Source organism: Elephas maximus, chromosome 16, assembly GCF_024166365.1.
Source record: "Elephas maximus indicus isolate mEleMax1 chromosome 16, mEleMax1 primary haplotype, whole genome shotgun sequence".
In the NCBI taxonomy this organism is placed as follows: Eukaryota; Metazoa; Chordata; class Mammalia; order Proboscidea; family Elephantidae; genus Elephas; species Elephas maximus.
In genome coordinates this window covers 12,593,398-12,610,316 of record NC_064834.1, presented here as the reverse complement: position 1 = coordinate 12,610,316, position 16,919 = coordinate 12,593,398, and the positions used below count along the sequence as shown (strand labels likewise).

The 16,919-nt window shown below is 38.2% G+C and overlaps 1 protein-coding gene across 10 annotated transcripts in view; it reads left to right on the top strand.

Annotated features, from left to right (window-relative positions):
• The window catches only part of KAT6B (lysine acetyltransferase 6B), a 230,105-nt gene that overhangs the window by 144,678 nt on the left and 68,508 nt on the right, over positions 1-16,919 (top strand). For all 10 annotated transcript variants that reach the window (XM_049855892.1, XM_049855890.1, XM_049855888.1 and 7 more), the window contains exon 4: positions 15,532-15,640. In XM_049855892.1, coding sequence (XP_049711849.1) covers positions 15,532-15,640 — 109 coding nt within the window. The remainder of the gene's footprint in view (positions 1-15,531; positions 15,641-16,919) is intronic.

Here is a 16,919-nt window from a genome sequence, read left to right as displayed (position 1 = left end):
GCTCATGAAACCCGTTGTCGAGTCAATTCTGACCCATAGCGACCCTATAGGACAGAGTAGAACTGCCCCATAAAGTTTCTAAGGAGCAGCTGCTGGATTTGAACTGCCGACCTTTTGGTTAGAAGCTGTAGCTCTTAACCATTATGCTACCAGGGTTTCCTACCAGGGCTCACAGTATGCCTCAAAATTTTTTTTAAGGTGTTAAATGTTTTATATGCCTGGACTATCACTGAAAGGGTCTTGAAGAACCTGCTTACACTGACTTCTTTTGGAGAGGGGAACTGGGTAGGCATGGGAGGGGCACTTACTTTCCCTTCTGTATCTTTGTACTGTTTGGATTTTTTTTAACCAAGTATATGTATTACTTTAAAATCAGCAAAATAGCCCTCACATTGAGGAGGCTGAAGCCATGTCTGTAACATTCATGTAATGTTGTTCTCCCCCTCCCACCACCTTTTAAGCGTATTCGTGTATATAAACTTATTTAAGTCTCAGAGGCCTCAAACCCAGCGTAGGCACTGAGTTTTTGGTGGCCTCACTACTTTGTATTCACTTTGCCACTCCCTTGGACTCTCCTTGGCATAAATTGCCAGATATCCTAATCATTCAGAGCTGTGATTCACCCAGGGTACCATCAGAGTATTGAAGCTTTTTAAAAAATTAAGATGTCAATCCAGTTCAGGACCTATTGAATCGAAAGCTGTGGATGTGGCTTAGGCGTGTGCATTTAAAATTTTAATTAATAGACTTTACTTTTTAGAACAGTTTTAGATTTACAGAAAATTGAGCAGATAGTACAGGCAGTTCCTCCTCTCTCCCCTGCTAAGTTTCTCCTACTATTAACATCTTACATTAGTATCGTACATTTGCTACAATCAATGAACCATAATCAATATTATAAAGCCATAATTTACATTAGGGTTCACTCTCTGTGTTGTACAGTTCTGTGGGTTTTGATGAGTGCAGAATATCATGTATCCACTATTACATTATCAGAGAGAATAATTTCACTGCCCTAAAAGTCCCCAGTGCTCTGCCTGTTCATTGAAAACTCCATGGGTAATTCTAATGTTCACACCTCATTAAGAAGTAGTATCTATGTAGCAATTCTTGGTAGGATTCCTCTTCTACTGTAATACCAGCTGTACCTCCTTGACCCCAGGAGCGATATAGATGTGACACCAGAGTAAAATGAGTTGTCTTTCTAACACCCAAGAAGCCAAACCAGCTGCCATCAAGTTGATTCCAACTCATGGCAGCCCTCTGTGTTACAGAGTAAAACTGTGCTCCATAGGGTTTTCAAGGCTGTGATCTTCCAAGATTCAGATCGCCAGGCTCTTCGGAGGTACCTCTGGGCGAATTTGAACCACCAGTGGTTAGTAGCCTAGTGGTTAGTAGTTCAGCACTTCACCATTTGCACCACTTGGGGCTCCTGTGGCCCCTCTACCTCCAAGGAAAAGGGAGTTTCACTCTGAATAGTCACATGGCTCTCATTTGTACTAGAATAATAATGATAGTGACGGAGATGAAAACAAACAGCTTTCTGCATTCGAATCAACATTATCTGCAGAAAAAGAAAACTACAAGTAAATAAAACCAAAAGAAAAAAAAAAACCCAAACCTGTTGCCATGGAGTCAAGTTCTTTGAAAACATTGATAAGATTCAGAAATTTCTAGTTAGACTGATCAAAAAGAAATAAATAAAAAGAAAGGCGCAAATTATTATGGAGAGAGGGGATATTACTAAAGATGTAAAAAAATAATAAGGAAATATTGTCTGGTTTTGATATCGAAGTTATACTAGCCTCATAAAGTAAGTTGAGAAACATTCCTTCATTCTCTATTTTTTGAAAGAGACCAGGTAAGATTGGAATTGTATTCTTCTTAAATGTTTGAACGAATCCACCAGTAAAGCCATCTGGGCCTAGAGTTCTTTATGAAGATTTTTAATTATGAGCCATTTTCTTAAACTTATCTAGAGTTATTCAGATTTTGTATTTTTCTTACGTTTTGTTAATTCATGTCTTTCAATAAAGTTGTCCATTTTATCTAAGTTAATCTAACTTATTGGCATAAAGTTGTTCATAATATTTTTTGGGATTTGTAGTAATATCTTCTCCTTCCTGATATTGGTAATTTGCATTTTTCTTGATCAGGCTAGGTAGGGAATCTCTAATAAAGTTAAACATAAACCTACCATACAGCCTAGCAGTTAATGAAAACACATATCCACAAAATTACTTGTAAAGGAATGGTCATAGCAGCTTTGCCAAACTGAAAACAATCAATTTATAGAGATTTATACAAATCATTATATATCCGTACAGTACAATATTTACTCAGTAACAAAAAGAAATAAATTACTGCTATATGCAATGATACGGATGAATCTTAAAAACATCATGATTGAAAGAAGTCCTGCACAAAATAATTGTCAGTGTCTGATTTCATTTATAGGAAATTCTCTAAGAAACAGAACTGTACTATGGTGGTAGAAATCAGAATAATGGTTGCTTGTGAGGGTGCAGATTAACTGGGAAGGGGCAGGAAAAAACTTTCTGGGGTTATGGAAGTGATCTGTATCTTGATAGGGTCGTGAGTTACATGAGGGTAATGTAAATGAGTTAATGTAAAGGTTCTGAACGGGCAAACATTTAAAGTTTGTATTTTCTCCCCATAGTCATGTGTTGTTCTTGTATTATTTCTTTTCCTTACCATTTATATGCCAAAGTAAGAATGTAATTTAGAAAATGATGAGAGAATACCAGGTATGAGAAATAATATCACATGCATATATTCAGCAGACATTCATCAAACACCTAGGATGTGTATAGTTCTTTACTATGTGTGGTAATTAAGATAAACCAAACAAGGATTTCCTTCAAAGAGCTCACAGTGTACTTAGCTTTGACTTAAATTATTCAAAAGTCTATTGATTTCACAAAAATAGCTAAAGCGTTTTCATCTGCTTACAGTATACCCTTAGTAGGCTTCTGTAGACCCTGAAGTTCTAGGAACCAGAGCTTGAAAATCCCTTGCTCTGGCGGGAGAAGCTAATCACATCAGATCTTCCTTTTCCTGGCCTTGCTATAGGGTCAGTAAGGGGTGGGGCTTAGGTTTTGTGCTGTTCCCACACCACCTGCAGCCATGTGGTAGCCCAGAGCGGAATCTATCTGAGGTAAAATACCTGACTCGGTGATATTGATCTAACTCCAAAAAAAAAAAAAAGGTCAAAGCTCTTGACATTCAGGTAGTAATTATCCAAGCAACCCTCTTTTCTTATTGCTCAAGAACACTGTAATTGAAAGGGTCAGAGGTAGTCTGGTCAAGAGGAAACAAAAGCACAAAAGTCAGGGCCGTGGATATTCTGTACACCAGGTGGTTTACATGCCGAAGGGCAATTGAGAATTAAGTGTGGTAACGGAACCACACTACTTTTATTGGCTCTGTGAAGACCAGCACTTGGAGTACCAATTATATTCTGTTTGGCATACTTCGGGTGCTAAGTAAATAATGGTAACATATTACGTGAAGCATAGCATCTCAACTGCCCTGCAAATCTCAGTATGCAGCATTGCGTTTAGAGGTGGTGATGATATTATTGAGAAAGTGACTAACTTGTGACTTTGCTAGCTTGTTCATACCCAGCTACCCGTGCTTTGTTTGGGTTGAATTGCACTCAGTTCAGCTGCCTGTGTCTCTTCTGAGCTATTAGTACAGGTTTCTCTTGGTGGGATTGGTAATGAGAATGTCTGTGTTCACATTGTGCCCTTAGGCGCACCATTGTAGGCACCACATCTAGCTTAAAACAGATGCCTTGGGACAACCGAGGAAGCCAGCTGCTCTTTCTTCTGCGGGATGCTCACTTCCACTAAGTACCAGCTATAGCTGGCCTTTCTTTAGATTGCTGTTAGGCCTGTCCTTTAATCTGTGCATGACTGCAATGCTTCTAGCTTTACTTGGAAAGAATTCACATGTCACACAGATGAATTACAGTACAGAATTTCTACCAAGAGCCCCCGTTGCATTTTTTGCTTCCAAAATTTAGCACCAGAGTTTTCCTATTTTATTATTCTTTCCATCTTAAAGATAGAATTTCCATCTACATTCTCGTCAGCTTTCTTATCCTTAAGAAACGTTGGTCTCTAAGTTTGGACCTACTTTAGTCAAGGTTCTTGCGGCACTGAAGCTGTGAATCACTTGAGAGGGAGGCACTTTGTCAGTTTTCTTTTAAACAAGGAACCACTAAAGATCTGTGACACTTGAATGTGAGTTGATTTCAAAATTCCATTTTTCTAAATCTAGACTAGGGTTTGTATTGCTAATATCGTGACATGCTTGCCGAAGAGTAGCTTGCAAATCCTAAGCAGACTTCCTGTAACCATGTGTTGAATTTCCAGCTGTGTTGAATCAGACTTTGATCCCTTTTAAGAAGATAAGTGCAATATCTGCAGTTTCTAATGGTAGGGGTGGAGGAAAGACTTTCAGATGAAATCTTAAAAGCCAAGTCCCTGCCCAGATAAGAAATTGAAGGCCCTGGGGAAGGCAATTGTTTCATTGTCCTTTTTTCAAAACTTGTGGGCTTTATCTTCCAAAAAAAAAAAAAGAACAAATGAGATGCTATTGTTAAATGCACTGTGCAGGATTAGATTCCTTCCTTCCAATAGAATCACTTTCCTTAATCAGCACTCTTATAAATGGCACACCTGCCTAATTAGAACAAGTTCTAGACTACAGGATACAGTGTGAGCATTTCAATTAACTCTGCACAATTGACAACCGTGGATGTTCTTAGAAAGAAAATCTTTTCTTCTCTTCATTTTCCTTTGTGGCTAAGCTTTTGTTATTTCATACTTCAGAATCAGCCTTTGAATGTGGGAATTTCCCAGTATGTGGTCATTGATCATTTTTTTGTTTCTCAGTGATTCTTGAAATGAACAAATTAGTGATGTATTTTATGGATATGTGTAGGGATGATTTTTTAAAGATTTTTGGCTTCTGAGATTTTATTTACTGTGATTACTTTTAAAATACAAGGAAGCCTAATCACTGTATAATATGAAAAGGAGGGAACATGTAGCAGTCACATTCAGGAGCTCCGTACATTAACAATAGTAAATCCTCTTGCCCAGAATGTTGCAGACACTGGATCCAAAGAGCCAGTGGGATGATACAGCACTCCCTCACAGAACCAATTACCCACAGAGAAGCATAATGGCCGGGGAGGCGATACAATAAAATCTACATGGCGACAGTAAAATCATGGTAAAATTGTTGCTCATATAGGGTCTTATAATAACTATTTCTCCAATTAACTTCTGGAAAAACTAAGCATCTACTCCGATCAAAATCCATGATGAAATTACAAGAACAGCCTTAGAATAAAACAAAAGGGGAAATGGCGATAGACATGTTGTAAACAGTCCTTTTCAGCCCCAAAGGATCTGAGGTAAAGCTGGTATTGCTGTGAGAGAGTGCTGGTCACCAGACCTCCCTCCTGAGGGGTGGCGGCACTGACCACGCTTACTGCTGACGCCAGTGGGAGCAAGATAAAGCTCTTAAAAATAAGATGACTTAGATCATCATAGGGAGTCCCTGCTTTTAGAGTTAGTGTCTTTCTAAGGACCACATTTTAAGCAGATTGCTGTGCAGGAAAATCGAGAATGTGCCTGATCTATATCCTAATTAGGAGTGGACTGTTCGCTTTATCTGCTTAGACAGATGTCAGTCGGATAAGTAGGTCAAGTGGCAAGAAATGAAGTCTAGTTCTTTACTAGGTAAGGTACAAATAGAGTGCTAAAAAAAAAAAAGTGGCCAAAAAAAAAAGAAAAAAAGTCAGCATGTTGCCCTAGGAACAATGGGAACAACTTTCAGCCTCTACTGTTGTAGTGCCATCAGTTGTGAAATTTGTGGAGAGAATTTGTTGCCAGTAATAAAGCACCCAAAGTTTATTAAGGATTTTTGTCCCGTGTTTATTTTATTTTATTAATTTGATTTTTAACCATGTTCAAGTGTATGGTTCAGTGATATCAGTTACATTCACCATGTGCTACCAGCACCACTATCCGTTTACAGAAGTTTTTCCTCACCCCAAACAGAAACTCTGTACCCCTTCAGCAACACCTTCCCCCTCAGCCCCTGGTAACAACTAATAAACTTTTGTCTCAATTGCCTATAAAATATTCTCTTTTAAAAATAGATGGGACAGATTTATGTTCTTATAATTTTGTCACACTCATTGCAGTCTATTCATCTTGTATTCTTTCTTGAGAGGGAAAGGATGGGGGGGAGTTACAACTAGTTACTAGCAACTGAGCATGGCCCTAAATCTATTTTATATATAACCTGTAGTGACTATTGGAAACCCTGGTGGCATAGCGGTTAAGAGCTACGGCTGGTAACCAAAAGGTTGGCAGTTCAAACCCACCACATGTTCCTTGGAAACTATGGGACAGTTCTACTTTGTCCTACAGGGTCGCTATGAGTTGAAATCGACCTGATGGCAATGGGCTTGGGTTTTTTTGTTTTTTTATAGTGACTATTAAGAGGGCAGTGATGATTCAGTGGTAGAATTCTTGCCTTCCACTCGGGAGACTTGGGTTCGATTCCCAGCCAATGCATGTCATGCACAGCCACCGCCCGTCAGTGGAGGCTTGCGTGTCACAATGATGCTGAATAGATTTCAGCAGAGCTTCCAGACTGAGATGCACTAGGAAGAAAGGTTGGAAGAACACCTGGCGATCTGCTTCCAAAAATCAGCTGTGAAAATCCTATGGCTCACAATGGTTCACTCTGCAACCGATCATGGGGATGGTGCAGGACCAGGCAGGGTTTTGTCTCGTTACGCACGGGGTCACCATGAATTGGGGGCCAATTTGAGGGCAAATAACAACAACATAGTGACTACTATTAGAAGAGCCTTAATCTCAAGGGCACTGGGTAACAGTTAATTAAGGTATACCATAGGAAATGTCAGGTTTTTGAAGGAAAAGTAAAAACTATAAATTGAGGTTAAACAAATTTACTTATTTAATCAAATATGCTCTGTTATGTTCAGTTATCTTGTGCCAGTGTGATGTTAAAGTATCTGTTCCTCTTAAAAAACTGCCATCTTTTGAGACTGTGAACTGCTCAAATGTTTCAAGTATTTGTGAATCTTTTATTATATATGGAGAGTTCCAGGTGTTTAAAAGGTGGTAATCCATTGGGGAGATGTCAGGTCAGTAAGGTGGGTGTGGCAAAATCTTACAGCCTAGCTCTGTTAATTTTCAAAGGGTGGTCGAGCATTGTTGTGCAGCAGAATTGGTCCATCTCTGTTGACCAGTCTTCGCTGTTTTGAGCGTGACTTTTCATGCATGTGATCAGTTTCCTGACAGTACAAGTTTGCACTGATTGATCGCCCTTGCTGCAAAAAAGAATCATGTATTATGCCTTTTGCACACCACCATACAGTCACCATAACCTTTTTTGGATACAGCGGTTGTTTTGGGTAATGTCTTGGAGTCTGTTCTGCATCTAACCATTGCCCACATCATTTATTATTGTTCAACAGTATCCATTCTCATCACAAGTAATGATACGTGAGGTTCATCCTTCAGCCAAAGATTAGATAGGCCCGTAAAACAAAATGAGACTAAATGGCCACACAGTGGGGCAAGGACAAGAAGGCATGATGGGACAGGAAAAGTGGTAATGGGGAATGCAAGGTCAAGAAGGTGAGTATGTTGACAACCAGTGTCACAAAACAATACATGTATAAATTGTTTAATGAGAAACTAATTTGCTCTATAAACCTTCATCTAAAGCACAATTTAAAAAAAAATAGATTAAAAAAAAAACAATGATACGTTGCAAAAAAAAAAAAAAGGCTCGTTTTTTCCTGTGGGTTAGCAGCGCTGAGAACACCTCTAGATGTTGCAATTTTTGATTTTCAGTCAATTCACATGGAACACATCTGTTTAACCTTTTTAGTTTTCTGATGGCACTCAAATGGCAGGCAACAGCTATAGGAGATACTCCCAAGTCTGCTGCAAGATTTTGAACTGTTTTTCAAGGGTTGCTTTCTACCAATTCTTTCACCTGGTCTTCGTTTATGACAGATTTTGGTTTTCCTCAAGGCTATATTGAGCCTTTCATCTTCATAGTGAAATTTCTGAAACCACCACTCTGCCCATCACTGGCTAGCGACACCCTCTCCAAATGCCAAATTGATGTTTTCCTTGGCCTCAGTTGTATTATGTCCTAATTTGAACTTGTATAAAAAAAAAGTAGTCATGATTGTTCAACAGTCATCCTATCATTGAGGGGCAAAAAATCAATGCTTACAGACAAGAACCACCTAGAAAATGAAGTCAAATGATAATGAAAGGTAGCCTAGTAATACGAATTGGTGTAACCTAATAGCCACTTACCCTAACATGTCTAATCAGGATTTAAAAACGATTCATCCCAAATCTGAGATTTCATGGGGTATACCCTGATACTATAGTGATGAGATCATTTTCCTCACAGCTGATTTTTTCTTTTGGTTTTGTCATGTGAAGTTATGCCTACAGACTTATATAGCAAACACAATGGCATTCATTATGTGTGTCAAGAATGGAAAAAAAGTTCTTCAGATTAGACAATGAGAGAACCCACATTGCCACTGATGGTTGCTTTACACATCATATGTGTAGTCAGTAAAAATATAAAAAAAATATACATGATAATAAAGGGAAAGTAGTGTACATTTTAAAGGAGCCCTGATGGCACGGTGGTTAAAGCGCTTGGCCGCAAACCAAAAGATTGGTGGTTCGAACCCATCACCTGCTGTGTGGGCATTGCTTCCGTAAAGATTTACAGTCTCAGAAACCCTATGGGGCAGTTCTACCCTGTCTTATAGGGCCTCTATGAACTGCAATTAACTCAAGGGCAACAGATTTAGTCTTTATTTTGGGGCCTGTTGAACGAGAGAAACCAGTTTCTAACCTCAAACCAGTTTGTTCATTTGTTTATTCATTTATTCAGTGTACTTTGAGGCTAGGGATATAGCAGTGAGCCAAGTCCTTCCCCTCATGATGGAGCTTACAGTTGAGTAAGGGAGACAAAATAAACAAGTAAACAATACATCATATGTTAGGTAGTGATAAATTCTATGAAGAGAAATAAATCAATGTATGGAGGCTCCAGAGGCATGTGGGTGGAATGCCATTTCAGAGAGAATGGTCAGGGATAGCCTCTCTGATGGAGTGATATCTGACTCAGGTTCAAAAGGAAATGAGGGACAAACGATCAATAAAGGGAAGAGCAAAAGGTTTGGAGGCAGTAAGCTGGGGTCCCTGCGTCTTAGAGCTTTGTGACCATAGGGAACCTGTGAAACGGAGACAGAGCCACCAGGCCTGTGTCATGGGGTTTGGGATTGGCACAAGTGACAACTTTAGAAAAGAATTTTGGCAAACAGCAAACAAACAAAAAACCATTGCCATTGAGTCAATTCTGACTCATAGTGACCCTATAGGACAGAGTAGAACTGCCCCGTAGAGCTTCCAAGGAGCACCTGATGGATTCGAACTGCCAACCTTTTGGTTAGCAGCGGTAGCTCTTAACCACTACGCCACCAGGGTTTCCAAACAGCAAAGCATTACCTAAAGTTGTAAACTTCAAATTCAGGTGCAAAAAGACAAAAGGGGTGCAAAATAAAAGGCCGTGGAAGAGTCTTGAAATAACCCTTTCATACGACTTGTTTTGGAGTTACTGAATTGAGTCGTCTGAGCTAAAATGTAGCGTACATTCTCCAGAGATGAACTGTTTGCCTCTTGGGGGTTAAAGATTTATACTCATCTTTGTTCATTTTTGTGGTATTATTCACTTAAGATTTTGTATTTGCTTGTGTTTTTCTTCCTTTGACATCTTTTACTTTTAGCATTCCTTTTATTAAATCAGTTACAGGCCTCTTGGCTCTCACTGGGGCATTTTCCACCCTATTCCTTTACTCCCTGATTAATCCGTTCTTAAGGAAAAAAAAAATTCCTCTAAGATTAATATTTATCATGGGGGCTCAGAGAATCAAAGTCTTTTATAGAGTAATTCTAAACTTCAGAACAATTCATTTGTGCTGATGCTTACTAAGGACTTGAAGTTGTTTGTTTGGTCTTGTTTTTATAGCCAAAGTGGATTTTGTAGTAATTGTAACAATATTTGAATAGAACTTTATAGTTTACAAAATACTTTCACACACCTACTCGCATTTAAACTTCTGCAGCCCTGGAGCTGGACAACGTGGGCATTATCGTGCCCTTTTGCAGATGAGGAAACCGAAGCTCTGTGAACAGAGTTTAAATCCAGGTCTTTCCATAATGCAAGTGTGAATGTGGGAATAAAAAGTGCTTGTTCGCTTTGCACCAGTTGCTGTTGAGTTGGTTCCTGGTTTGTGTTAACCGCTTGGAATTGCTGAATTGTATGTTTTGTAAGTGGCTTCAAGAAAGTTGCAGATGATTCAAGGGGGTTGGAGCCACAGTGGGGATTATGGAAAGAGAGGGATATCCCTGATCATTGTGAATGGAGACCATTGTCAGGAAGAGGATGGAGCCTGGGTACTCCTGGTTCTGATCTAGTACATGAGCATTCATTTTTTTTTGTCTAGTTGCCTAGACTAAAAGACACTGATGTTATTTCCTTCAGGGCAGGAAGCAAAAATAACCATAAACAAAGGTAAAAAAAAGTAAAGCTTCTTAAAAATACAGTGTCCTGGGTTTAAAGAATGTTTCTTCAGAAAGTGCTGTTTTATTTTGAGATCGAAAGTCCTGAAAGCTCTTAAAATGTCTTTGAAGTATGATAGAATCCATAAAAAAAATTAGAGCTAGGAAGATCCTTAGAGACCATCGAACCATTGAAAGATTTGATCTGCAAAAGACCTCTGAAGTACCCCAAACCCCCAACTTGTGCGAAGCTACTTTCCACACTGTGGCGTCCTTACCATCCTTGTGGGGCCCGCCCAGCCTCTCCATGATCACTTCTGATTCCAGAGGCCTTTAGCTGGTTCATGTCCATTGTTGGGCAGCTCTGTTAGAAAGTTTATCTGTCTGCAGTAACCCCTATGGAGAGCAAATTGAGCCCTTCTTCCGGATAAAGACATCCAGCTTGCCCTCATCCTGCAGACTCCGTCACTAGGTCACAATGTTTTTGTTTTGTTTTACAGTTTGTTTGAATCATGATCAAGATAGGGACCCTACGTTGTGATTGGCCAATATGCCTTTTAAATCTCTCTTAATCTATTGGTTCCTCTTCCATATCTATTTTCTTCCTTTTCCCCCTCCACACCCTATTTATTTGTTGAAGAAACTGGGTCATTTGTCCTCTAGAGTTTTGGTGCTTGGATTCCCCTGCATATATAGATTAACATATTCCTCTGTCCTCTGTATTTTCTGTGAATTGGTCATTGAATTGAGATACTTTGTTTTATAAATGTTTATAATCTACCTGTATAATTTTTCATTCTATGTCTATTTTGAGAGTAGAAGGGGTGCTATTTTATTTTACCCCAACTTTTTATTTGGAAAAGTTTTAAATATGCAGAAAAAAATATATATATATAATGAACACCCTAACCCTTTGCATAGATTCACAAACTGTAACATTTTGCCACATTTACTTTCTTCCTCCCCCTCTACACACACACAGAGTTTTTTTTCCTGAATTATTTAAGAGTAAGTTGCAGGCATCTTGGCACTTTACTCCTAAAGATGTTAATACATACCTGCTAAGAAAAAAGATGTTCTTCTATATAACCACGATCGTGTACACTCAAGAAATTTATGTTATGCCCAATTTATGTATTATCTAATACAAAAAATATGAGTTGGAATCGACTCGACGGCACTGGTTTTTTTTTTTTTTAATACAAAAAAATTATCTGATACATAGTACATATTCAGATTTCCCTCATTATCCCAATAATGTCCTATATAGCCATATTTTGAAAAATCTAGCATCCAATCCAGGATCGTGAGTTGCATTTCATTTTCATGCCATTTTAGTCTCCTCTAGAACAGTGGCTCTGCCCCTTTTTGGGTCTTACATGACATTAATGTTTTTTTTTGAAGACTCTGGGCCAGTTGCTTTACAGGACGTCCCTCCGTTTGGATTTGTCTGATTGTTTCCTTACGATTAGACTCAGGTTAAATGTTTTCGGTAGGAATGCTGCGTACATAGTGCTGAGTCCTTCAGGAGGCGTGTGATGTCAAGTTTGATCACTTGGTTAAGGAAGTGTCCACCAGATTTTTCCCCATTGTAAAGATACCCTTTCCCATTGTAATCAATAAATAATCTATAGCATATTAGTGGTTGTCTTTTTTAATAGTTTTAAAAACATATGCCATTGGTCATGGGAGAAATTGGATAGAAGAGATTATGAGACATTAGTGGACTCATTGCCATCAATGGAATGATTATTTTTAAACATTTGTTCTTCTGAGAGGAGAGTCTAAGAGAGAAGGTGGCAAAGGTGAGAAATGAGCTTTAGAGAAGACCCACTTGTATTTGAATCCCAACTCCACACTTGAACCTGTTCACCTTTAGCAAAGTTACCTAACTTCTCAGATCCTTTATTTCCTCCCTAAAATGGGGATGATAATACGCCTACCTCAAAGGATCCTTGGATTAAATGAGAGCACCTGTGAGCAGCCTCTAGCCCAGCAACTGGCCCAGGGCCATGGCCTAAGCAGGTGAGGGGAGGTGCTTCCAGAGCTAGTTGCCGTAAGTCTGCTGGATATTTTCATGTTTAGGCCAATCCATGAGCACTGATTCTTGGAAATAGTTTGAAGTATTCAGGCATATCGATAGTGCGATCAACAGGTTAGGTAGGTGCCTTTGTGAAATTTCAAAGAAAGGAATTAAGAATTTGGAGATTTTTCGTTTCATTTTCAGACCTCTTAAATAATGACTTGTCTGTAGTGGATTTATACAGAATTAAGTTGCCAGTTACTCATACCTCTTTCTACTGCAGTCCATTTTAATCTATTACCAGGGATTATTTTTTGAAATGGTTTTATGTAGTCTGATTGAGAGTAATGAGTCCTAATAATTCTGTGATCCATTTACATGCATTACTGTAAAAGTTTCATTTCATACAAGTGACAATTTTTTAAAGTTAATTAGACTCAGCTACACTGAGGCTAGCAAAAAAGTGCTTTGAATTATCAATAATTCAGCAGGGCAGACATTTTTGTATAATGCAGTGGTTTTATAGAGTACGGTGAGATAGTTACCCTTAAAATAAATGGTTGTGAGCATAGATCATTGCGGTGGGGCTCACTTGAATGTAGTGTGAAGTGATAGCATCTATGCTTTCCGTTATTGGGCAGAGTGCAGGACATCAGTCTTTCTGGCCATGAACTACTAGCAACCTTTGTCCTTTGTGTTACCTTTAGTTAAAAACGAAAAATGAGCATGAATGCTGGCTAATGGCCATGTCTTTTTTAAAGCTAAAAATTCATCTGGGAACGAAAAATGGGATTGCAGATTGGGATTTGTTTCATTGCATGAATGATACGTGACATTTTGTAAATTATTTATCACTGCAAGGATGGCAGCAATGGCTTGAACATTGTTGCAGCAAATGAAAGCAGGAATTCCATTAGTACAAGGACTGGGTTTTACCTAGAATCTATCAGGGGAATGTTGTCACTTTAAAACCAGATTGCTCTTTTAATTGCTATTTAAAGGAACAAAAGTGCTCCCAAGGTAGTGCGGTTGAGCAGTTGCAGCTATACCTACGGACCCATAATTAGGCAGTGCTGATTATCCGGCATTCAGAAACCTGTGGCTGGAGTCAGTGACCAATTGTTGTAGCTTGTCTTTTTGGGGTTTTCTAGCACAATGGGTTTTATACTCTGCTTTTTAACTGTGGCTACAAAAATACATTTGCATAGCGACTTCAGAAAGTAATGCCTGTGCGTATTAAAAGAACAAATTAAGTTGAAAATAAGGGCAAGATAATGAAGGCTCATAGTGTAAAATAAAATTAACAGTCATACTGAACACTTCTGTGAATGCGTGGTCATAAGATGAATTCTGGTTTTGATGACATGTTGTCACAGTGAACTGAGACATTTATTGAAACCATTATAACCATTTGAAATATTACCTTAGAGATGAGGTTGACTTGTTTACATTTTAAGCTAGCATATGTTCCTTTCATTTATTCAGTTAGCAAATATTTCTTGAGTACCTACTGTGTACCCAGGCAACATTTTAGGACTTTGAGATAGGGAGAATGAACAAATGAGGTGTATGTTAGGGCTGTGGCTTATTCTATACTCATATGTATTTAGAAAGTTAGACGTAGTAAAATCTTGTTTTTATTTTATACAACATTTCTGATTTTGCTGGGCTTTCCTGCCCTGAATTTTTGATTCATGAATTCAGATATGACGACATCACAGTAACATTAAGATGGCTAGCAGACAACATGTCTGAAGGCTTGGAATAAGCCGTGAAATTTTAGTTCACATGGAGTTTGGCTGTTCAAAATAATGTGACCGGATCTGTAGACACAGCCAACTATTCGTATGGGTGGGAGCACTAGTGTTGCTGGTAGTAGCAAATAACAATGGAGACATGAAAATGTATGCAGATTTATACATTGTTAAAAGCAATTTCCACAGTGAGAATAAAAGGGTGTTAGGGGTTTAGACAAATGTTTTGTTGTTTCTTGTATAAGGTGGTAATGTCAAAGATGGAGAGTTTATCTCCCTTTGTGTGGCATGGTGTGGTTTACTTTCGAAGACTTTGGTGCCAGAAAGGCCTTTTTAATGGTCTTTTGATCTTCTCAAGTGATCCCACTGAATTTTAAAGTTCTTGCATAGCTCTAACTCTTATTATTATGTCACCAAAAAAGTATCGATATTTTATGTTAAATATTTTTATTAGGTGAATGATTGTTACCTGCACTGCAACATTTGATAATATTTAAATAATTCTGACCTGGAAAATAAATAAATAAATAAGCTGTGGGTGTCCAGTCGATTCCAACTCATAGCGACCCTACAGGACAGAGTAGAACTGCCCCAAAGGGTTTCCAAGGAGCGGCTGGTGGATGTGAACTGTCGACCTTTTGGTTAGCAGCTGAGCTCTTAACCGCTGCGTCACCGGGCTCCAATTCTGACCTAATGATGTTAATCGTGGACTGTATTGCTGAATAGATTAATCAATTTATTATAGGCATATAGATTGTGGGAACAACTGAGATGTCAAACGAATCTTTAATAATGTTGATTTCAGGAAGACTGTATAATATAGAAATGGCTTAGATTTTATGGGTTTAATAAAAATTACTTATAATTTGAATCTTCTACACCGCTCTTAAATGCATTAATTGGGGATACTTCAGGATCAAATCATAGAAGAGTTTTTTTTAACAGAAAATGTTGATTTGAATACCTTATTCAGCAGTTTTTCTTTGTTAAAGAAATATGCAAGATGTGTTTGATATTAATGTTTTTCATTTTGAAATGGGAAACCAACTTTTTTTTTTTTTTAATCTTCGCATAGCCTCGTGCAGATCCCATTCCAATATGTAGCTTCTGTCTGGGGACTAAAGAATCAAATCGTGAGAAGAAACCAGAAGAGCTCCTTTCTTGTGCAGATTGTGGCAGTAGTGGTAAGTTGGTGTTTCTTGTGTCTTTGTGCAATGCCCCGTTATCATCGCTTCTATCAAAAAATATATCTATTTTCTGAAACAATGATATGATAATAGCATTGGTTTTCAATTTAAAAAGTAAGAGCAGGTACGGGGAGGGGAAGTTTGAGTATTAGCTCTGGTATATATTGATACTATATATGTTTATATAATACTATAAAGGAGCCCTGGTGGTTTGGTGGGTTAAGCGCTCGGCTACTAACCCAAAGATCAGAGGTTCTAACCCACCAGCTGCTCTACGGAGAAAGATGTGGCAGTCTGCTTCCATAAAGATCTACAGCTTGGAATACCTATGGGGAAGTTCTACTCTGTCCTGTAGGGTCACTATGAGTCGGAATTGATTCAGCAAGGGGTTTGGTATATAATACAATATATTAATATTTATAATTAAGCTTTGATTTCATACCAACATTGGCTTAATTATAGCTAAACTCTATATAGAGAATTCTAACCTTTCCAGCTGAATACAACTAGAGTCACTTTTGCTTTCTATAACCTGAAGCCTTGATTTAAGATATTTGAGTTGGAATGTATAATGTTTCAGGTCATGACACCTACTGGTGAAGTGTAACATTACAGCCCAGCTCTGGGTGACTCAGAATGAAATGAAGGGACAACAGTATTCTGGAAACTGTAACATTACTATCAAGAAATCACTGGGCATGAAAGAAAATCAGATTGCCTGGAGTTGGATAGGAAAACAGTAGTCTGTACAGAAGATGATGTTGAAATCAAGGAGTTGCTGGGCAGGGACAATACTCAAAATGCTTTCAAGGTAGCTTTTAACCTCTGCCTTTTTCTCCTCAAAAGTTTTTAAGACTACCTCTGGTTTTATAATGGAAATTAAAATACAATTGTGCTTAAATAAAAGAATTTTTTTTACTAGCAAATTCTTGTTAAGCAGATGATACCTGCCTAGCTGATATCTATCTATATCTGTGTCAACAGATTGAGTGGTAGGCATTGGACTTTAAAAAATTAATCACTTTATGTTAATGTTTAAGTCATCTTCTTATAGCTTACTGAAAGTTTCCCCTGAAAGTATTCTGTTAAAATTCATGATTGACTATTTCTTTAGCAACAGTCATCTTAAAAGAACAACAGGCCTGCAAAACACCATAGATACAGCACTCTCATTTAGGAAGTCAGTATAGTATAGTGATTAAGAGCAAATTTCTATCCTATATAAGCCATATCCTGGCTCCCCTACCTTGAGTTGGTTACTTAACCATTCTGTGCT